The sequence below is a fragment of the Nerophis lumbriciformis genome, linkage group LG23 (genome assembly GCF_033978685.3).
Source record: "Nerophis lumbriciformis linkage group LG23, RoL_Nlum_v2.1, whole genome shotgun sequence".
In the NCBI taxonomy this organism is placed as follows: Eukaryota; Metazoa; Chordata; class Actinopteri; order Syngnathiformes; family Syngnathidae; genus Nerophis; species Nerophis lumbriciformis.
Window position 1 is genome coordinate 14474514 of NC_084570.2, and position 24659 is coordinate 14499172.

Genomic DNA, 24659 nt, shown 5'->3' on the forward strand with positions numbered 1-24659 from the left:
AACTTGGACCAATGACCATTAATAAAAAACAAGTTAAAGTGCAACATAAGAAGGCACATCATCTTCCTTGAAACATAGGTAGTGAAATAAAGCCTAACATCTGGAGTGATGCTGCTGTCTTCCACACTTGGAGCCATGGATTGTAGAATCCTTGTTTTCAGTGGCAGGATCATTGACACAGTAGGTGAAGTTTCAGTGCTCAGTAGAGATGTAACACTTTTGAGGGGTTTAAGCACCTGGAGGACCTCATCTGCCACTCTCACATCATCATCAGACAGGGTGACATTTGTCTTCAGGGTGTTGTGGGTTAATGCAGAGTATATAGCTGCCTGCTGCTCCAACATATCATAAGTGGAGTTCCACCTTGTTGGGACATCATGTATGAGCTTATGAGTAGGCAGCTTTAGCATTTCTTGCTTTGTCTTAAGCACATGAGCAGCTGTTGTGCTTGGGTGGAAGTAGGAAACCTCCTTTCCTATTGACTGAGATTCCCTTCTGTGATGCCAAATTCACTACATGTGCAAAGCACCTATCTGTGGTCCCAGTCCTGCCTCATTCACTGTAATTATTTGATTTTTGGCATTATCATGTGTGACTGGGATATCTTTATCTTCCATTCCTCCACTGCTTGTGTCAGTACCTGCGCAAGGTGACTCTCGTAGAGGGGGCGTGTCGTCTCATCTCCCAGTCTGCTGTGATGAAGTGAGCGCTTATAGTTCCCCTGGACGTCCACCCGTCTGTCATAAGCGCAACAGATGATGCTCGGGATAGTTCATCCACAACTTTTTTCTTCTCCTGCTCATAAAGATCTGGCACAATCTTATCGCTGAAGTGGGTGCACGACGGGATGTCGTAACGTGGCTCAAGCACGTTCAGCATGTGTTTAAAAGCCTCGTTTTGCACAACGGCGTCAGCACCTATAAACACACCGATTCAATAGCGCGGGGCGTTCAAGCTCCTCCGTTACTCCGCTCGCCATGAACACGCTGTGTGTGGACTGAACGTGCCAACAACTTTTTTTTTTGTTTCATTTATTAAACCGCGGATCACGTGTGTGCCTCCCCTCCCCACACCCACACCCAGACACACACATAGACCGCGCCTCTTTTCTTCTCTCCGGCTTGTGACAGAGGAAGATTCAGAAGAACGACACCGCAGTTTCTAGCCGATACTACATCAAAAGTAACGTAAAATAACGCAGTAACGCATCATGTAGTAACGGTAACTGAGTTACTGAATATAAAAACTTTGTAACACGTTAGTCCCAACACTGGTTGTGTAACATTAACGTTTGAGCAACGTTGAGTTATTGATACATTGTTATTGCTCTGCACTATTTCGAGTGTTACTATATTGTGATTGCACTAACGTTTGATTTACCGTAACAGTATCACTGTTTTTTACGTGTTTATTGAATCAGGGAAAAGTTCCCCTCCACTATGTGATATAAATGTTGCACTACATGTTATACCTTGCTGTTGTTAAAAGATAAACAAAACACCACGTCACTGACTTTAGCTCAGGGAAAATAATAAAACAGCTGTTTATTCATTTTGGGAGTGAACAGAGTTGTCAGAACGCTGGTTTGTAATCTATTAATAAAGTTTGACTGACCTATCTGACTGTTTTGTTGACATTCCCTTTAGCGCAGCTCCATCTAATGGATGCATAGGTGCGCCTTATAATCCGGTGCGCCTTATATATGAACAAAGTTTTGAAATATGCCATTCATTGAAGGTGCGCCTTATAGTGCGGAACATACGGTATTACAAAAACATTTTTCTGTGGTTTTTGTTATTGTTTACAAACTCGGAGTACATCTCTGGATACAAGCAGACTTTGAAGGCAAAACCCAAGTGTTTTACTTGGGAGCCAATTTATTTTGTTTAAATTTAGATTCTGGAAGATTATCTCCATAAAAATCTGTTATTGCGTTTCCTTCAGTTACTTGCAATAAAATATGTTCAGTTCCATAACTCATTGTCAAAGGATGGAAAGTCCTCGAAAATGGATCTGATCTGAGGGCAAAAAATAATGTCAGGATTGGAGGCCAAAAATGTTGATTGGGACATCCCTAATTTCTATATACACTCACGCACACACACACACACACACACACACTATGTGTTTCTTATCTCATTTCCAATCATATTACAGGTCAGTTCACTTTATCTCAAGTCTGCCCCTCAAACCCGTGACACAGATTCTCTCCTTATTGAGAAATAGCCAGCCTTCTTGATGTTGAAATCCTCTTTTGAACTGCAGCTCATTAACATCCACACACATAATCTGTCAAATTGGTACCAAATGACCCAATTGGCAAACGTGGGCTGCACGAAACTAATGCAGTCTCTTTTGGAGATTTATATTAAAGTGGAAATAATTCAATATATTGTGTTCCGTGCTAAAACGCCAGCAGACAGCGGCAGCTGTAAAACAATGAGCAGCAAGAAAGTCGTCGGGAAATGATCGCCTCGGGACAATTTAAGTGACCCACGCAGTCACCCACACACCCTGATTCCTAGATCAGGATTTCTTAAATGAGTCAACTCAAGAGCTATACGCGCCAATGGGGGTGTTTGTCTGCCCTCTAAAAGGGGAGAGAGGAAAGTGCTCCCTATAGCAAGACATACTGTATGCTCTAAAGTCAGATTAGATTGATTTTTGACGTACGTGAGAAGAGGCAACAGAGTAGATTTAGGGTTCAATGTCGGCTTACAACTCTCGTGTGGCTTTTCTACAAGTACTTCTACCCACAGTCCAAAAACATGTATGTTAGGTAGGGGTGTTTTTGAATAGTCCAATCCAACAATCCGATCCGGAGGGGTCTGATTAGACAATCACCTAGGGTTGTAACGGTACAATATTGCCACGGTAATAAGGCCACGGTACATATTGTTGCGGTATTATCCCCAAAAAATCCCATGGTGTGTAAAATGAAGTGGCTGGAACATTTAGGTTAAACACTTTTGAGGTAATTGAACAAAAACTTAATTGCTCAAATGTTCTAATCATGCTACAAAATAGTGTTGTAACGACACCAGTATTTTGGTACCGGTACCAAAATAATTTCAATACTTTTCGGTACTTTTCTAAATAAAGGGGACCACAAAAAAATTGCATTATTGGCTTTATTTTAACAAGAAATCTTTGGGTACATTAAACATGTTTCTTATTGCAGTTAAGTCCTGAAATAAAATAGTGAACATATGAGACAACTTGTCTTTTAGTAGTAAGTAAACAAATAAAGGCTCCTAATTAGTCTGCTGACATATGCAGTAACATATTGTGTCATTTATCATTGTGTTATTGTGTCAACATTATTAAGGCCAAGTGGTAGAACATTATTAATCTACTTGTTCATTTACTGTTAATATCTGCTTACCTTATTTTCCGCACCGGGTTATAAGGCGCACCTTGAATGAATGGCCTATTTTAAAACTCTGTTCGTATATAAGGCGCACCGCATTATAAGGCGCATAGAATAGACGCTACAGTAGAGGCTGGAGAGACGATGTGCATCCATTAGACGGAGCTGCGCTAAAGGGAATGTCAACAAAACAAATAGTGATTGTACTGACACTTCTACTTGCTGCTCTCTGTTCAACAACCCACTGTTCCAGTTTGTCCTCCAACTGTAGCCATCTCGCTTTGTTCCCTCGGAAACTTAGTCTTCTTTACTTGGTGCAGGTCATCATGATGCTTCCTCCACTTCCGCACCATTGATTCGTTAATGTTAAATTCCCTCGCTGCTGCTCTATTCCCGTGTTCTACTGCGTGACTGATCGCCTTGAGTTTAAACTCTGCGTCGTAAGCGTCTCTTACTTGGAGCCATTTTTGGGTCTTTACATAAAGTTTAGGTCTCGCAACTACGGGACTTCATTTTCCCCCGTAGAAGAAGAAGTTCTTCTTCTACGGTAAGCAGCCGTAGAAGGGGGAAAATGAAGTCGGCGTAGTCACCGTAGTTGCCAGACCTGCTGTGGCTCAAAATTGGTCCATATATAAGGCGCACCGGATTATAAGGCGCACTGTCAGCTTTTGAGGAAATTGGAGGTTTTTAGGTGCGCCTTATAGTGCGCAAAATACGGTACTTTCTCTTTTAACATGTTCTGTCTACACTTCTGTTAAAATGTAATAATCACTTATTCTTCTGTTGTTTGTATACTTTACATTAGTTTTGGATGATACCACAAATTTGGGTGTCAATCCGATACCAAGTAGTTACAGGATCATACATTGGTCATATTCAAAGTCCTCATGTGTCCAGGGACATATTTCCTGAGTTTATAAACATAATATACATTTTTTAAAAACGAAAGAAGATGTGATGCCAAAAAATATCGACGTAATCATAGTAGTATCGACTAGATACGTGCTTGTACTTGATATCATTACAGTGGATGTTAGGTGGCGTTTGTTTACATTTTGATGCCGGTGAGCTACGGTGTGTAGTGAAACATGTTTAGCTATTCCTCATCCTGCAGGGATGATTCTTGTAAAAAAAACGTACTTTATTTGTCGCCATGGAGACAAGGATTAGTGATTTAGAAGTAGCTAAAACTCTACCGACGGCGGATGGACATTAGCCGCTAGCTAGCTATGTCTTAAAGCACCTCTTCCTGAGGGCGTTTCAGTGTTATAACTCCACCTTTATCGTTAGTTTTTAAGCCAAATGCGTCCGTTCTCCCTTTTCTGTCTACACACTGTGTCTGCTTGTAAGTACTCCGTGGTTGTGCGCTGCCAAACATGCTCGTCTGCTCGTAAAACCAGCAATGACACCACGCGGGCGCGGGACCGATACTTTTCAGAGACGGCCACAATAATTTACGTCTGCATATTAATTTCATACCAAATTGAAGAGGGAAGTTGCAGCCCTAATAATATTATTTACACATTTAAATTGGATTCATCTTGATAAACCACAGTAAGTAAGTTGCTTGTATAATTTAAATCAACTTTAACCCTTGGATGCACAAGCTGCTAATAGCGACACTCTTCCACAAGTGGGGTCAATAATGACCCTGAATAAAATTAATACAATTTTGCAATAAACTGGGTTGTTATTCTTCAAAATCTTAGAGAATTTGAATAGTCACAATCTGAGTATTACTCATAAAATATTAATTAGGCCATTTGCATTTTTCTGAGGCTTTTTTTAATTAAAAAAAACAAATGTATTACTATCCTCTCTTCCACAAGTGGGGTCAAAAATGACCCCTAGCAGTTTCTATGGAATTTTCTATGAATTTTCTATGAACTTAAATTTCACATTTGATGCAACTTTGACTGTCAATACTGTCCCACTTACACGTCTGATGTCAGCAGTCCCACCACCCAAGAGTAAATTTTGACCCACAAAACAAAAAATGTCTGAATGTTATACCTGAAATGTATTTACAATTTTTTGTGAACCAGGGTTTTTTTTTTTACCCAAAACGTGGTAACAGTTTTATTTGAAGACCCGGAGTGTCCTCACTCATGTTTGCATTGACGTACAGTCGTGGTCAAAAGTTTGCATTGACTTGTGAAGGACATAATGTCATGGCTGTCTTGAGTTTCCAATCATTTCTACAACAAACACGTTTTCTGCTGATCTAATGAACAAAGATAAGACATTCTGGAGAAAAGTTCTGTGGTCAGATGAAACAAAAATTGAGCTGTTTGGCCACAATACCCCGCAATATGTTTGGAGGAGAAAAGGTGAGGCCTTTAATCTCAGGAATGCCATGCCTACAGTCAAGCATGGTGGTGGTGGTAGTATTATGCTCTGGGCCTGTTTTGCTGCCAATGGAACTGGTGCTTTACAGAGAGTAAACGGGACAATGAAAAAGGAGGATTACCTCCAAATTCTTCAGGATAACCTAAAATCATCAGCACGGAGGTTGGGTCTTGGGCGCAGTTGGGTGTTCCAACAGGACAATGACCCCAAAAACACGTCAAATGTGGTAAAGGAATGGCTAAATCAGGCTAAAATTAAGGTTTTAGAATGGCCTTCCCAAAGTCCTGACTTAAACATGTGGACAATGCTGAAGAAACAAGTCCATGTCAGAAAACCAACACATTTAGCTTAACTGCACCAATTTTGTCAAGAGGAGTGGTCAAACATTCAACCAGAATCTTGCCAGAAGCTTGTGGATGGCTACCAAAAGCACCTTTTTGCAGTGAAACTTGCCAAGGGACATGTAACCAAATATTAACATTGGTGTATGTAGGGCTGCAACAACTAATCGATTAAATCGATTAAAATCGATTATAAAAATAGTTGGCGATTAATTTAGTCATCGATTCGTTGGATCTATGCTATGCACATGCGCAGAGGCTACTTTTTTTTCTTTTCTTTTTTTGTAAACCTTTATTTATAAACTGCAACATTTACAAACAGCTGAGAAAAAATAATCAAAATAAGTATGGTGCCAGTATGGTGCCAGTATGGTGCCAATATGCTGTTTTCTTTAAATAAAATACTGGGAAGGATAGAAATGTAGTTTGTCTCTTTTATTCGATTACTAATCGAAGTAATAATCGACAGATTAATCGATTTTCAAATTAGTTGTTAGTTGCAGCCCTAGCTGTATGTATACTTTTGACCCAGCAGATTTAGTCACATTTTCAGTAGACCCATAATAAATTCATAAAACAACCAAACTTCATGAATGTTTTTTGTGACAAACAAGTATGTGCTCCAATCAATCTATCACAAAAAAATAAGAGTTGTAGAAATTATTGGAAACTCAAGACAGCCATGACATTATGTCCTTCACAAGTGTATGTAAACTTTTGACCACGACTGTATGCATTGACCTTGATCACTGATTTATACCAACACAGTCCGTCATTCAGATAAATGATAAATGATAAATGGGTTGTACTTGTATAGCGCTTTTCTACCTTCAAGGTACTCAAAGCGCTTTGACACTACTTCCACATTTACCCATTCACACACACATTCACACACTGATGGAGGGAGCTGCCATGCAAGGCGCTAACCAGCACCCATCAGGAGCAAGGGTGAAGTGTCGTGCTCAGGACACAACGGACATGACGAGGTTGGTACTAGGTGGGGATTGAACCAGGGACCCTCGGGTCGCGCACGGCCACTCTTCCACTGCGCCACGCCGTCCCAGATAACCATCTGATGTTCAGGTAAAGCAGCATGTGCGGTCAAAAAAAAATTGCATGATTAATCTGTGGTTATACATGATTAATGACCACATACACACTCATGTTTTACATATTCATTCAACTCAATCACACCCCACTGTGTGATAGATTGTTGTTTGAAGACTAAATAAGGTGAAGCTCTCAAACCCGTCTTTTGTCGAGCAGCTTGTAGAACTCCCAACCCAGCTGGAGCTGAGAGAAATTAATTTCCCTTTTCTCCTACCTTTTAGACACCAAAAGACAAACTGATTTTTTCGATTTTCTTATCAGTCTCCCCGTTACAGAGATTTCACAACTCTGTGTCAGTTCTGTGATTGGCACTTGAACAGTCCGGCCTGAACCCAATCTCTCACTCTAAGTCAGCTGGGATAGCCTCCAGCCTACCGTGACCCTAAAGAGCATTACAAATTAGGACCGATAAACGGATGGGTAAAAATAACAAAAGATGAGCCACATGGGTGGTGACGCTTTATCACAAGTTCAAAGGTCCCCATTAACAGATTGCTGCCATATTTAACATACTTTAACTTCAATTACAAACTCAAGTGGCTTCCTATGATTGAATTTGTGCAGCATGCTGACGTCCTTGTTCAGGAATCACTGTCTCATCCGATTAGAAGAGGGCCTTATGATTGTAAGTAGCCTAATTAATGTGGAGGGTCGATTCTATCCTTTAACTGACGTATTAATGTGGACGTCCTTTTTGGGTCGGATGTTACGATGAGTGTGACCATAGCAAATTCAACTGACTGTCAGGATGTTCTTGATTCTTCTCCTGCAAAAATGGGGAAGGGAAGTGGATCACAGAAAGGGAGAAAATACTGTTTGTGTTGTGGGCTTTCTTTGTCTCTGCAGTAGATACTAGAATCTTATTTTGTGCAACTCCAAATCAAGAGACACTTTGACAAAGTCTTGCTGAAAGTAGACTTGATACTGATCATTACTAAGAATGGATATACAGTATGTGGAGATGTTCTACTGGCTATCAAGAATATATGGATACTAACCTAAATATTAGGGATGTCCGATAATGGCTTTTTGCCGATATCCCGATATTGTCCAACTCTTTAATTACCGATACCGATATCAACCGATACCGATATCAACCGATATATGCAGTCGTGGAATTAACACATTATTATGCCTAATTTGGACAACCAGGTATGGTGAAGATAAGGTACTTTTTTTTTTAATTAACAAAATAAGATAAATACATTAAAAACATTTTCTTGAATAAAAAAGAAAGTAAAACAATATAAAAACAGTTACATAGAAACTAGTAATTCATGACAATTTGTAAAATTAACTGTTAAAGGTTAGTACTATTAGTGGACCAGCAGCACGCACAATCATGTGTGCTTACGGACTGTATCCCTTGCAGACTGTATTGATATATATTGATATATAATGTAGGAACCAGAATATTAATAACAGAAAGAAACAACCCTTTTGTGTGAATGAGTGTGAATGGGGAGGGAGGTTTTTTGGGTTGGTGCACTAATTGTAAGTGTATCTTGTGTTTTTTATCTTGATTTAAAAAAAAAGAAAAAGAAAAAAAAAAAAAACGATACCGATAATAAAAAAAAACGATACCGATAATTAACGATATTACATTTTAACGCATTTATCGGCCGATAATAGATGACTTAATTATCGGACATCCCTACTAAATATAACACATAACGTTCACACTATTATGATTACACAGAAAAAGAAGAACAATGTAGACAAAAACATATTTTGCAGTTATGACAAAACTAGATGTCTGTACCTTTCCCCGCTGTGGGATAAATTAACTGACTAATGTATCTTATATCCAGTTTACGGAGCTTCTCAAACACTACCGATAGAGTAAAGAATAAACTTGGTTGCATCAAAGAAAGTTTCTCAAACAAATCAAATGTTTACACAAACCTTTGCCTAAGTTATCCCTGCAGACACGAGCGTACGACTGTATTCCACAAGATGATAAAAGTGATATTTTTGAGAAACATTCCCCTCAACACACTTTTGTCATTTCTCTGACTTTATTCCATTTATGAACCACCTCTGTCAGGACTTTAGTAGAAGGTATTATATTAACGCTAGGAAGAGCACAGCAAAGCTCAAACTCTTCATTTACTAACACGTCTCTCACTTGATTTAACGCTACGCTCAAGCTGGTTGACTCTCATGTGAATTTCACCACGAGCAAGCAAAGCGGATATTCAACCCAGCAATAATGATAACAGCGGTAAAACTCACAAAGGTTAGTATTACAATATAAAATGAAAATTACTTGAGAAATCGTGACGGATAACTGCACATGGATAAAATCACTGACTGACTGGGGCCAGCTGGCATATAGCTTAAATGCTAACATCTTTCTTCATAAAAAAACAACATACCCCAATCTAAACTTATATAAACACATTGCTGTTTGAGCAACTAAGCTATTCAACTGTGCACATTACAAGCTGTGCTCTGTTGGAAGTTAGCACAGAGTGGTCGTTATTTACTAAGGCGTTCAAAGACCGCAAAACAGAGACACAACGCATGCCAGAAATAATAAATAATAATTGATTTTATTTATTACGTTTTTTAAATAAATCTTAAAATGATACAGTACAAACAATAAAAGCTTAGCCATTGAAATGGACACCATACTAAGACTATAACCGTATCAGTGAAGCATTAGTAACACAAGACATGTAAAATAGTGGGTTTTCAAAGAGTCTGTCACTGTGTCTGTTTTAGTTATTTAAATACTTAGTCAAAAGATTTTCAGTGTGCGTACGAGTAATTTTTGAGCACATTCAACAATAATAACTGATCATTTCTATCACAACTAATTTTTCAATTTGATTTAGATTCTTGGGGGGGAGAATTCGATTCAAATAGATTCTCGCAATATATTATTTGGTATACAAATGATAATAAAACCTTTTTCCAAACGTTACAAAACCCTGTCTTGGCGGCTGACATACTGCGAGTAAGTAAGAGATGGCCTCAAAAAATGTCTGTGTAAAAATCAATTCTTGAAAATGTTATATCATTTCAGAATCATAATAAATAAGAATCTCTATTCAGAAGTGAATATATTGTTTCCAACATTCTAGTATCAATTAAAAACTGATAATACACTTGGCATCGACCAATATAAGCTACACACCAACAGAGCACCGCTCCTCTCTCTAGACTCCAATTAGTCTACATGTTAATTTCCTGTTGCATTTTTTCAAGCGAGCGTAACGGCAAGTTAAACGATAAGCATGCCTTCTTGTCTGCTGTGGCTTGTTCTTATCTAGGGTGTAACATGTTTAGCATCATCCTCTAGATCAGGGGTGTCAAACTCAAATACAGAGTGGGCCAAAATTTAAAACTGAACAAAGCCGCGGGCCAAGGTTGAACAAATTAACCTTTTAATAGGGACCCAAACAAGTTTTGCATTGAATATTGAACAAGCAAGGCTTATATAACTTTATAGTGACATACAAAATCGAGTTTCAAATAATAATAATACAAAAATATCAATGGCATATCAAATACAATTTAAATTAAAATGTAATGCCTCTTTTCTATTTGCAGCCTTCTGAGATAAATATCAAAATAACCTTTTTCCACAGGCTAATAATAGATTTGAAAATAAAATAACAATAATGATTGAATCAAACATTCAAGCCTTGAAGTAGCAAGAGAAAGTGCATGAATAAAACGTTGATTATTGCTCAGTTTGCTAAACTGATTTGCTTTAACACTGAATATGGAACAAGCAACGCTTATATAACTTAAAAGTGCAAAATCAACTTTCAAAAAACAAACGAAAAAACATCAATGGTATATTAAATACAATTTTAATAAAAAATGTAATGCCTCTTTTCTATTTGCAGCCTTCTGAGGTAAATATCAAAATTAACTTGGTGGGCGGGGGCGGGGTTTGGTGGTAGCGCTGGGTGTATATTGTAGCGTCCCGGAAGAGTTAGTGCTGCAAGGGGTTCTGGGTATTTGTTTTGTTGTGTTTATGTTGTGTTACGGTGCGGATGTTCTCCCGAAATGTGTTTGTCACTCTTGTTTGGTGTGGGTTCACAGTGTGGCGCATATTTGTAACAGTGTTAAAGTTGTTTATACGGCCACACTCAGTGTGACCTGTATGGCTGTTGATCAAGTATGCCTTGCATTCACTTGTGTGTAAAAGCCGCATATAGTATGTGACTGGGACGGCACGTTGTTTGTATGGAGGAAAAGCGGACGTGACGACAGATTGTAGAGGACGTTGAAGGCAGTGCCTTTAAGGCACGCCCCCAATAATGTTGTCCGGGTGGAAATCGGGAGAAATTTGGGAGAATGGTCGTCCCGGGAGATTTTCGGGAGGAGCACTGAAATTCGGGAGTCTCCCGGGAAAATCGGGAGGGTTGGCAAGTATGAGTATTAGCGGTGAATGCTGTGTTACAGTGGCACCGCCACTATATGATACCGGCGGGCCAGTTCTAATGTTAATTTGATATTGCCTCAAGGGCCAAATGAAATTACACGGCGGGCCAAATTTGGCCCACGGGCCAGAGTTTGACACCCATGCTCTAGATAATGATACTTGTAAGAAATGTAGTTTATTTGCTGCAATGGGGGTGATGATTTCTAACTTAGGGCAGATGCTCCACACTGTGTACGGACATACACAAAACTTTCATCCAGAAGGTCTTATCTTTGTCTTTGTCATGTCAGATGAAACACAAATTGAGCTGTTTGGCCACAATACCCAGCAATGTTTGGAGGAGAAAAGATGGGGCCTTTAATCCCAGGAACACTATGACTACCGTCAAGCATGGTGGTGGTAGTATTATGCTCCGGACCTGACATGACATTATGTCCTTCACAAGTGTATGTAAACTTTTGACCATGACTGTACATTCCTATGCAGTAGGCAGACTGTTCTATACCAGCACAGCCGTTGACTGTGGCTCTGTGCAGAGACAAAAATCATTGCTGAAAGCCGGCAGTTGCTGGACCTCAAACATCACAGCAGCTACACTACAGTGTTACATTTTGGTACGCTTTCCGGCCACAAACAACAGGGGGACAGTGAAACAACCACATTCTAATGACCGAGGAGCAACCACACCACATTGCTCAAATACGTTCTGCACATCTACTGTAATAATAATGTTCCCGAGTTTGCCCGTGGGTGTCGGCACTGGACGCAAATGGCTAGGTGGATTCTGTGTCCAATAAGTAGTCTATCTACATATGCAATTTGCTTTAATCAGGTGGATATTTCTGCTCTGATTGTACATTTGTTTATAATATAAACCATAGGGGACAATTATGAACTCATTTAACTCATCTGGGCGCTCTTTAAACTTTTCTGACTTAAACAATTGTACAATTATCTAAAAAAAAAACTCAAGCACATAGCAAAATTAAATTACAATCCATCAAGAGATGAGGAGTGCATTTTACTGTTTAAGTAGTATTCAATGACAGTGCCACTTCAGTTCTGATGCTATCAAGTCTCAGATAAATGAACGACTACAAATTATCTCATTAAAGGGGAACTCCACTTTTCTTTTTAATTTTTGTAATCGTTCACAATCATTAAGACAGACATGAAGGATGGACTTTTTTTTTTGCATTCTAAATATTAAATAAAGGTAAATAAAAGTCAGCTTACAGCGGAGCCACTATTCCGCCCATAAAATCCAAAAAATAACCATTCAAAAAGCGCAAATAATACCATATAATGATAAATATGAATAATAAATAATAGCATAATATTTCGTGACTTAAATATTAACCAAGTATTAGTGATATTGTCGTTATAAACGCTAACGCAGACAAACTATTTATAGCTGCGCCGTGATCACTTCCTGTGTCCCTATGTTTACATCATCGTGTGGTCTGCTGTTTCCTCGCTTCCCTGCTCCCTGTAAGTTTATTGTAGATCATAAATCATGCCTCTCAGCTGAAAAGTAGCTGGCTGAGGATATAATCCGACAAGTTGGGACACCTTGACAGCCATTTAGGATCTGGAACTGGCGAGAACGACACAAAAAGCACTTGTGACGTCCCAACCCTGTTTCTTCGCAAGGATTATGAGACATTTTTCATCTAAATGGGAATCAATGAACATCCCAGCAGTCGGCATCCTAATGACAGCAGACCTTGCACAGTAAGTGATGTTTAATTATGTCCGTTGGCTCTCATAAAGACTACAGTGAGTAATAATCAGTGATGAAGAAAAAAAAAAAAGCGAACGTTGTGATGCGTTTTTGAAATTAATGTGCCGCGAATGCTTAAAATGATCAAACTATGTAAACATTACATTTCATTATGACTGTGCCTGTTACTACATTACATATATACTTACATCATGTATATAAAACCCTAATGGGGGTTTTTGGATGTTTTTTTAGGGGCTCTATAGGCAGACTCACACGATGACACTCATTTCTTTCCATTATAACTGGATCAGAGTGGTCTCGATACCAAAATGTATTTTGATACTTTGATACTTTTCTAAATAAAGGGGACCACAAAAATGGCAATATTGGCTTTATTTTAACAAAAAATCTTAGGGAACATTAAACATATGTTTCTTATTGTAATCGAAGAAAAATGTTGTCCTTAAATAAAATAGTGAACATACAAGACAACTTGTCTTTTAGTAGTAAGTAAGCAAACAAAGTATCCTAATTAGTCTGCTGACGTATGCAGTAACATATTGTGTCATTTTCCATTCTATTATTTTGTCAAAATTATAAAGAACAAGCTGTAAAAAATTATTATTAAACTACATGTTCATTTACTGTTGATATCTGGTTATTTTCAGTTTTAATATGTTCTTACTACACTTCTGTTAAAATGTAATAACACCGATTCTTCTGTTGTTTGGTAATTTACATTAGTTTTGGATGATACCACAAATTTAGGTATCTATCCGATCCCAAGTAGTTACAGGATCATACTTTGGTCATAATTTAAGTTCTCATGTGTGCAGGAACATATTTCTTGAGTTTATGAATATAATATGAATTTTTAAAAAAGGAAAAAGATTTTGTGGCGATAAAAAATATTGATGTAATCATAGTAGTATCGACTAGATACGCTCTTGTACTTGGTATCATTACAGTGGATGTTAGGTGTAGATCCACCCATGGCATTTGTTTACATTGTGACACTGGTGAGCTATTGTATCCTCCTACGGTGTGTAGTGAAGCATGTTTAGCTATTCCTTGTCCTGCAGGGATGATACTTGTAAGAAACTTACTTTATGTGTCGCCATGGAGGCGAGGATTAGTGATTTAGAAGTAGCTAAAACACTGCCGACTGCGGATGAACATTAGCCGCTAACTCGCAAGCCATGTCTTAAAGCACCTCTTCCTGTGGGCGTTTCAGTGTTATAACTTCACCTTTATCTTTAGTTTTTAAGCCAAAATGCGTCCGTTCTCCCTTTTCTGTCTACACACTGTGTCTGCTTGTAAGTACTCTGTGTGCCGCCGAACATGCTCCTCTGCTCATAAAACCAGCAATGACACGACGTGACGACGACGTGCCGTCATGCCTGTAAAAAAAATATATGGCGACCCGGTGCTTTTCAAACAGAGTATAGTACCGCTTTTGATTCAATAGTACCGCGATACTCTACTAGTACCGGTATACCGTACAACCCTAAACTGGATCAATGCAATTTCAAGAGGTCCTTTAAACAAACAGCATGGCTTCTCATAAAGCTGTAGAATTTAAGCAGGGCAGCAAGGATGGAGGTCTGAATCAAACAACTATCCCCCTTTTTCTCCCGAGCAAAGTAAACCATTGTAGAGGAAGAAGCATACAGAATACGCTTGAGAGGCCATTGATGAGCCAGACAGGAACAACTGTGCACTTGTGTCAAAAAATGCATGCAAGAACCTTCCCTATGTTTCATGGTATCCATCAGACAAAAGCAGTTTCAAAGATCCAAAAAGCAAATCACGATATGATGTTTGGTCATGTCAGTCAATATATATCAGTGAGTCGAGAAGGTTGACTCATTCCTGCAGTACTACTGGACACTGCGCCTTGTGTGATGCAGTGTGTGTGTGCAATGGTGAGTACACAAACAGGATAGTGGTGATAACTGATTTTTAGTCTTAGTATTCCATGTGATTTTTCATGTTTTTAGATCAGGAGAGGATGTGACAGAACATTAAGCTCAGAGGGAGCCTGGGGTCTATATCATGTCAGTGTTGATGCATTGGTACGGAAAGACTTACCCGAGCCTCTCTTTGACACCACTTTCAGGCAATGGACCACAATTGCGTGAAGTATGATCAGAAAAGGAATCGATGCTTTCATTTTTCCCCAAACCAGTCCTGAAAGAAAATGAGAGCAAAAATGATGGTGTTGTTCATCATTGATCATGTGCTGGTGTAACCAGCCTTGAGATGTAACGATTTCATATCACAGTTATTACGTCCAAAATTATAAAGTATATCCGAGACAGATATTGGAGCCTTACGTATTGGACCATACTGATATTAATCCAATGCAATATCAACATGATTCATACATACTTTCATGATTTTTTTAATTCTTCCATCCATCCATCTTCTTCCGCTTATCCGAGGTCGGGTCGCGGGGGCAGCAGCCTAAGCAGGGAAGCCCAGACTTCCCTCTCCCCAGCCACTTCGTCCAGCTCTTCCCGGGGGACCCCGAGGCGTTCCCAGAACAGCCGGGAGACATAGTCTTCCCAACGTGTCCTGGGTCTTCCCCGTGGTCTCCTACCGGTCGGACGTGCCCTAAACACCTCCCTAGGGAGGCGATCGGGTGGCATCCTGACCAGATGCCCGAACCACCTCATCTGGCCCCTCTCGATGTGGAGGAGCAGCGGCTTTACTTTGAGCTCCCCCCTATCTCTAAGGGAGAGCCCTGCCACCCGGCGGAGGAAACTCATTTCGGCCGCTTGTACCCGTGATCTTGTCCTTTCGGTCATAACCCAAAGTTCATGACCATAGGTGAGGATGGGAATGTAGATCGACCGGTAAATTGAGAGCTTTGCCTTCCGGCTCAGCTCCTTCTTCACCACAACGGATCGATACAGCGTCCGCATTACTGAAGACGCCGCACCGATCCGCCTGTCAATCTCACGATCCACTCTTCCCTCACTCGTGAACAAGACTCCGAGGTACTTGAACTCCTCCACTTGGGGCAGGGTCTCCTCCGCAACCCGGAGATGGCACTCCACCCTTTTCCGGGCGAGAACCATGGACTCGGACTTGGAGGTGCTGATTCCCATCCCAGTCGCTTCACACTCGGCTGCGAACCGATCCAGCGAGAGCTGAAGATCCTGGCCAGATGAAGCCATCAGGACCACATCATCTGCAAAAAGCAGAGACCTAATCCTGCAGCCACCAAACCGGATCCCCTCAACGCCTTGACTGCGCCTAGAAATTCTGTCCATAAAAATTATGAACAGAATCGGTGACAAAAGGCAGTCTTGGCGGAGTCCAACCCTCACTGGAAACGTGTCCGACTTACTGCCGGCAATGCGGACCAAGCTCTGACACTGATCATACAGGGAGCGGACCGCCAAAATCAGACAGTCCGATACCCCATACTCTCTGAGCACTCCCCACAGGACTTCCCAAGGGACACGGTCGAATGCCTTCTCCAAGTCCACAAAGCACATGTAGACTGGTTGGGCAAACTCCCATGCACCCTCAAGGACCCTGCCGAGAGTATAGAGCTGGTCCACAGTTCCACGACTACGATTTTTTTATTCTTGAATATTAGAAAAGGTTTGATCAAGTGAAATTACTCAGAGAACAATGGTAGGTATGAAAACACTAACCCAGGGGTCGGCAGCCCAAAATGTTGAAAGAGCCATATTGGACCAAAAATAAAAAAAATTAAAATCTGTCTGGAGCGGCAAAAAATTTAAAAGCCTTATATAAATGTTATAATGAAGGCAACACATGATGTAAGTGTCTATATTAGCCATATTAGCCTACTATCAAAGGCTGATGCAAATCTTTGTTGACAGAAATGCTGTATTTTAATTGTTATTCCACACATTTTTGCAACATTAGAAATCATTAGTAAAACGGAGGCTTCTCACAGGATGAAATAACTTCTATAAATTACTGGCTCAGAATGGCCAAAGGTACAGATGTGTGTGTCCAAGTTTAAGGAAACAGCAGGCTGTCTTCTTCTAATGGATTTATTACAATCTTTGCGAGCTGGGTAACGTTTGCTGTGGTCTGGAACAACATGGCATTCAAACAACTATCAGAAATTTAGCCAATATTATATTCAGATGATTTGTCATGAGATATGCAAATGTAAATTAAATACACAGAGGACATAAGTAAAGTAAATTAAATGAGCTCAAATATACCTACAAATGAGGCATAATGATGCAATATGTACATACAGCTAGCCTAAATAGCATGTTAGCATTGATTAGCTTGAAGTCATGCACTGACCAAATATGCCTGATTAACACTCCAACAAGTCAATAATACCAACAAAGCTCACCTTTGTGCATTCACGCACAGTATACAACGTTTGGTGGACAAAATGAGACGAAGAAGGAGTGGCATAAAACACGTCTTTCTGTGTCAGCATCGGAGACATTTGTACATGTAAACAAACTACGATGAGTTCAAGGATTGCTGAAATTAGGAGAAAACGGCGCTCTCCAAATACTCTCATCAGTGAAGCATGTTTAGTATAAATGGTGGGATATATAACAATTAGGAAGGTTTGTGTCATGTTTGTTCTCCTACAGAAAATATTTTAAAACAACATTTTTTTTTCCATTTTCACACATCTCTGATAGAGGTCCAGGAAGCCACTAGGGCGGCGCTAAGGAGCCGCATGCGGCTCCAGAGCCGCGGGTTGCTGACCCCCGCACTAATCTCATGACAGATTTATGCTTTTGAAGTGGAGTGTTAATGTTGTTTTGGCAACACCTATTTGCCAGAATAATTCAATAAATTACGGGCCAAGACCGCATTAAGTAGAATAAAGCAGACATGGTTTTACTGGACACCTTTTAATCTTACGCTTTAGACTTTTTGTATCTGTAGGGGATATGCAACTAATTATTTGATACTTGTTTATATTGACAAATGTTCAATAATGTTCAATTAAGGACACTCATTACATATTAGGGCTGCACGATTATGACCAAAACATTAAACACGATTATTTTCCATCAATATTGAAATGCAAAATCGTGATTATTAATCACGATCATTTACTGTTAATTAAAACATATTTCATTGCACTTCTTATTTTAAACAAATAGTATGTAAACTTGGCTTTCATTTAATTTCATTGTTAGCCGCTTGCTAGCTCCATCCATCCATCCATTTTCTACCGCTTAATCCCTTCGGGGTCGCAGGGGGCGCTGGAGCCTATCTCAGCTACAATCGGGCGGAAGGCGGGGTACACCCTGGACAAGTCACCGCCTCATCACAGGGCCAACACAGATAGACAGACAACATTCACACTCACATTCACACACTAGGGCCAATTTAGTGTCGTCAATCAACCTATCCCCAGGTGCATGTTTTTGGAGGTGGGAGGAAGCCGGAGTACCTGGAGGGAAACCACGCAGTCACGGGGAGAACATGCAAACTCCACACAGAAAGATCCCGAGCCCGGGATTGAACCCAGGACTGCTCAGGACCTTCGTATTGTGAGGCAGAAGCACTAACCCCTTTCACCGTGCTGCCATGCAAGCTCACCATGTCTTAAAGCACCTTTTTCTGTGGGCGTTTCGGTGTTATAACTTCACCTTTATCTTTAGTTTTTTAGCCAAAATGCGGCCGTTCTCCGTTTTCTGTCTACACACTGTGTTTGCTTGTAAGTACTCTGTGATTGTGTGCCGCCGAACATGCTCGTCTGCTCGTAAACCAGCAATGTCACGACGTGACTTCGACAAGGGTGCGGTACCGATACTTTTCAGTACTTTTCAATATAGTACCGAAAATGATTCATTAGTATCGCGGCACTATACTAATACCGGTATACCGTACAACCCTAGTTACAGCCCTAAAGCAGGCATATTTTTGCAGGGGATACACGACTAAATTGCACGTACAAAAGAACAAGATTAATAAGCATATAAATGGAGCAAGATGAGTCGGAGACAGTCGAACCTGGACAGCGGGTGTCATTTTAAGACTACAAACTCAGCTTCTTGTGAGAGTAATGCTCAAACACAGGCATCTCCATGAGGGCGACTAGAGAGCTTTGGTTGGTATGTTAGTCCCGACAAAGATGCTTCACATCGTTTCCACATAGCTGAATGAGAAAAGCCATTTTAGTCGGAACTATGAAAAGCCACAACAGCCCTAAGACCTTCGGAGACATGCAAAACTGGCCAGCAGCCAAAGATGGCGACATTGCTGCATTCTCCTGGTCAAAAGGCCTTTTGTTGTCGAGCCCTTGCTGGCCGCAACTGATGCTACCTCCGAAGAAGCGACACGCCACTGCGCTGGAATCTTATCTTTTTAATTAGTTCTCTGCGTTTGGTGCGAGTCTGCAACATTGGCACAAAAATCGTGGTCTTCTCTTTGGACTGAAGACAGAAGAAATGACTGAATCACAACTTTTGCGTGGTATCTTATCAGTTCACACTCAACACCAACCTTTCTTATCTCAAGGAAGGTTACAAAAACATGGCTTCACTGATTCAGCAATACACGGTAATTCATGTCTTTGTTTCATTAAATACAGAAGTACAGTAAGCCCATTGCCGGGAGCACTGATAGGACACTGTGACATTAAAAGGCCAGTCTTGTTATTGTATACATTGTGACATAATGAAAAAAGAGCAAATGATGCTGGAGGGTATAAGATGTGCAGCATGCAGTTAGCATGACGAGTCGCCAATCGCCATCGCCGGGAGAGCAGGCCAGTGCAAGAGGAGTCCTGCAGCCGGAAGGTAAAAGACATCCCTATCGCAGGCAAGGCTGCAGCAGACTGAGCACGCTCACACTGCACTGCATGATCTCCTTTGCAGGCAGGCAGCCATTAATGAATTCATGATGTTCTGGGAGAATCTCACATTGATTGCAGTCATGCCGGTTTGTGATTAATGTATTATCTTCTAGCTTGAAAAACAGGGAAGCATCTACTTGGGAATCTGGGCAAACACTCATAAAGCATGTCCAAGATTGGACTACAAAGTGGGGAATGCACTGCATTTCAGCGCAAATAACATTTCTCAAAGGGGAACCACACTTTTTTTGTATTTTGCCTATCATTCAAGAGACAAGAACACATGTCTCTCTCTCTCTCTCTCTTTTGTACATTCAAAATTGTAATATACAACTTGTGATAGACAACTAAAAATCTAGGGAATAGGGATTTGATCTATTCCGCCTATAAAGCGCTCTAAAAGAAATTCAAACCCCATCAACATTTTATATACCGTATTTTTCTGACTATAAGGCACACTTAAAATCCTTTCATTTTCTCAAAACTCAACAGTGCGCTTTATAACCTTATAAATGTACGGAATATTTTTGGTTGTGCTTACCAATCTCAAAGCTTTTTTATTTGGTACATGGTGAAATGATAAATGTGACCAGTACGTGGCAGTCATACATAAGAGATACGTGTAGACTGCAAGATGACTCAAGTAAACATTACACACAGCGCTCAAAAATCCATCAAAATGTTTTAGTACGACTTTGGTAAGCTATGAAGCCACACTGCTTGATGGATTGTACTGTGCTTCAACAAGTATTATTATGGTGTGTGTATAAGGTAAGACATATTATCTGGAGTTTTGTTTTGCAATATTATTCAAAAGCAACTTTTCTTATCCTCTGGTACCTGCTGATCTGTATTTGGGATCTGCATAAGTCCTGAAAAATTGCGCGCACCCGCGAGGCGTTTTTTTTTTGTTTTTTTTTGTATGTTCTTGTTATGGGATATTGACCCTCTGCTGTTAAAGTAGTGTAAAGTTATTACTTATATCTGTCAGTAAACTTGCCATGAAAGCGCTAAAACATACCGGTGTAGTGAGTTTACATTATTCACCCAAGGAACTTTAGTTACTAGAGAGTTCCGGTCGGACAGTTTTTCACGGGACACATTTCCGGCGTTGTTATTGCACTAGTGAGCCACGGATGAGGAGATGCTGCTCCATTGTTGATTTAAGTAAAGTCTGAATGTCATTAAAACAGTTAGCTCCATCTTTTGACACTTCTTCCACTCGCGTCCTTGCACACTACACCACTACAACAAAGATGACGGGGAGAAGACGCTGTCGAAGGTGAGTCACGTAAATAAGACCGCCCACAAAACGGCGCATCCTGAAGTGACTATCAGAAAGTGACTTGAAGATGATCTGTAAAACAATCTATGCAACATTTTGACCAACGAACCACCATTACATGTTATGTAGACCACAAGGAAGTGTTTTACATTTAGAAAAAAATCATAATAAGACCCCTTTAAAGCGCCCTATAATCCGGTGCGCCTTTTGTATGAAAATAGACCTGACTCGACCCGCTCATCGGCAGTGCACTTTATAATCCGGTGCGCCCTATAGTCCGGAAAATATGGTACATGCTGTAGGTATATAAGTAATGTAGCAACAGGCACATTCATAATAGGGGTGCAATGATTTGTTGACATTGTCGACAATAACATTTGTCACCTACAAATAAATTTGTCGACATAGTCGTGACGTCATTATTCTCGTTTTTCCGGAAGACGCGAGTCAGCACCGCTTCGCGGGTGAAAACATATTTCCTCCAATTCTTGTTAAAAATATTAGTACCTTGCTCATTTTGCAAAGCAGATCTTGTTTGTTTTTTTATACTACATCTAAAAAGCGGAGGAATGTCAAACATCTGTAGGCTGCAGTGGTCTCAACTCGGTAAGATTGTTAGTGTGAGACGAAGTTGTGTGATAAAGTAGATTTAACCAGCATTTTGGCCAAAGTCCGCCAGCTGAACTTTGTCAACATCAATTCAAGTACTTTTTAAAGCAGAGTCAATTTGCAATGCAATGAAAAAAGGCACACACACACACACACTAAACATTAGGCATCAATGCGCCAGTATCATAAGATTAAACATACAATCTATTAGATAGCTCAAATGTTGATAATTAATCAATAATACAATTTTATGCATTGAGTCTTAGAATTCTAAAAAAATGCCAGGAGTTAATAATATATCAGCGTGCAGCTTTTTAAACTCATCACAAAATGCTTGTTTCTTACTTAGTTTTGTTGTTTTATCGTCTCTTTTTTTTTTTCCATAAAAAATATACCGTATTTTTCAGAGTATAAGTCGCACCGGAGTATAAGTCGCACATGCCGAAAATGCATAATAAAGAAGGAAAAGAACATATATAAATCGCACTGGAGCCCGGCCAAACTATGAAAAAAAGTGCGACTTATAGTCCGAAAAATACAGTACTTGTTTTATTTCGCACTTTTCCTGTCCTTACTTTCAAATGGACAGAAGTTGAATAGTTATTTACATTTTTGTATCAGTCTAATGAGCGGCATAGTTACTATAGAGGTGGGGGAAATAATCGATTTTTAGATACATCGCAATTCGGACATGCACCATTATAGAATGGATTAGTAAACGTCAATAATCGATAATCTATTTATTTATTTTAAATAAAGTATCAATCAATGTTTGTTTATTTATATAGCCCTAAATCACAAGTGTCTCAAAGGGCTGCACAAGCCACAACGACATCCTCGGTACAGAGCCCACATAAGGGCAAGGAAAAACTCACCCCAGTGGGGCGTCGATGTGAATGACTATGAGAAACCTTGGAGAGGACCGCATATGAGTGTAACCCCCCCCCCCGCCCTCTAGGGGAGACCGAATGCAATGGATGTTGAGTGGGTCTGACATAATATTGTGAGAGTCCAGTCCAAAGTGGATCCAACATAATAGTAAGAGTCCAGTCCATAGTGGGTCAGCAGGACACCATCCCGAGCAGAGACGAGTCAGCAGCGCAGAGATGTTGCCAACCGATGCACAGGCGAGCGGTCCACCCCGGGTCCCGACTCTGGACAGCCAGCACTTCATCCATGGCCACCGCACCAAGTAATGCAGACTGTTCTAAAATTTGGCTGACTGCAGTGAGCTACCTCACCTTTACTCACGGTTGGACTGTCGCTAGCTCGGTAGCTAAAATGCTAACATGAATACAAGAGACATTCATGTCTTTACTAGGGTTGTGCGGTATACCGGTATAAGTATAGTATTGCGATACTATAGGGCTCCTAAAGTACCGGTCCCCCACCCCCGTCATCGTCACGTCGTGTCAATGCTGGTTTCCGAGCAGAGGAGCATGTTCGGTAGCGCACAATCAAGGAGTACTTACAAGCAGACACAGTGTGTAAACAGAAAATGGAGAACGGACGCATTTTGGCTTAAAAACTAACGATAAAGGTGAAGTTATAACACAAACACCCACCGGAAGAGGTGCTTTAAGAAATGGCTAGCTAGCGGCTAAAGTCCAGCCGCTGTTGGCAGCGTTTTAGCTACTTCTAAATCACTAATCCTCGCCTCCATGGCAACAAATAAAGTAAGTTTCTTACAAGTATCATCCCTGCAGGACGAGGAATAGCTAAACATGCTTCACTAAACACCGTAACACACCGCCGTCAAAATGTAAACAAACGCCATTGGTGGTATCTAGTCGATACTACTATGATTACGTCAATTTTTTTGGCATCACATCTTCTTTCGTTTTTTTAAAATGTATATTATGTATATAAACTCAGTAAATATGTCCCTGGACACATGAGGACTTTGAATATGACCAATGTAACTACTTGGTATCGGATTGATACCCAAATTTGTGGTATCATCCAAAACTAATGTAAAGCATCCAAACAACATAAGAATAAGTGATTATTACATTTGAACAGGAGTGTAGATAGAACATTTTAAAAGAGAAAGTAAGCAGATGTTAACAGTAAATGAACAAGTGGATTAATAATTAATTTTCTACCCCTTGTCCTTAATCATTTTGACAAAATAATAGAATGATAAATGACACAATATGTTACTGCATATGTCAGCAGACTAATTAGGAGCCCTTGTTTGTTTACTTACTACTAAAAGACAAGTCGTCTTGTATGTTCACTATTTTATTTAAGGACAAACTTGCAATAAGAAACATATGTTTAATGTACCGTACGATTTTTTGTCAAAATAAAGCCAATAATGACATTTTTTGTGGTCCCCTTTATTTCGAAAAGTATCAAAAAGTACCGAAAAGTATCTAAATAATTTTGGTACCGGTACCAAAATATTGGTATCGGGACAACACTATCTGTATCAGAATCAGAAATACTTTATTAATCCCCGAGGGGAAATTAAAATTACGGTACTAACTCCTGGTACAGATTACGACACTCAACAGTACTAATTTCATGTGTTAATGTGTTAATAATTGTTTTGATTTTGTGTTAAAATAAAGCCAATGATGCAATTTTTTGTGGTCCCCTTTATTTAGAAAAGTATCGAAAAGTATCAAAATAA

The 24659-nt window shown here is 40.0% G+C and overlaps 1 protein-coding gene across 2 annotated transcripts in view; it reads right to left on the reverse strand.

Moving 5' to 3' along the window:
• Positions 1–24659, reverse strand: part of LOC133622367 (interleukin-1 receptor accessory protein-like 1) — a 555729-nt gene that overhangs the window by 492551 nt on the left and 38519 nt on the right. For both annotated transcript variants that reach the window (XM_061985016.1, XM_061985015.1), the window contains exon 2: positions 15390–15488. In XM_061985016.1, the coding sequence (XP_061841000.1) occupies positions 15390–15471 (82 nt within the window). In that variant the 5' untranslated portion in view covers positions 15472–15488. The remainder of the gene's footprint in view (positions 1–15389; positions 15489–24659) is intronic.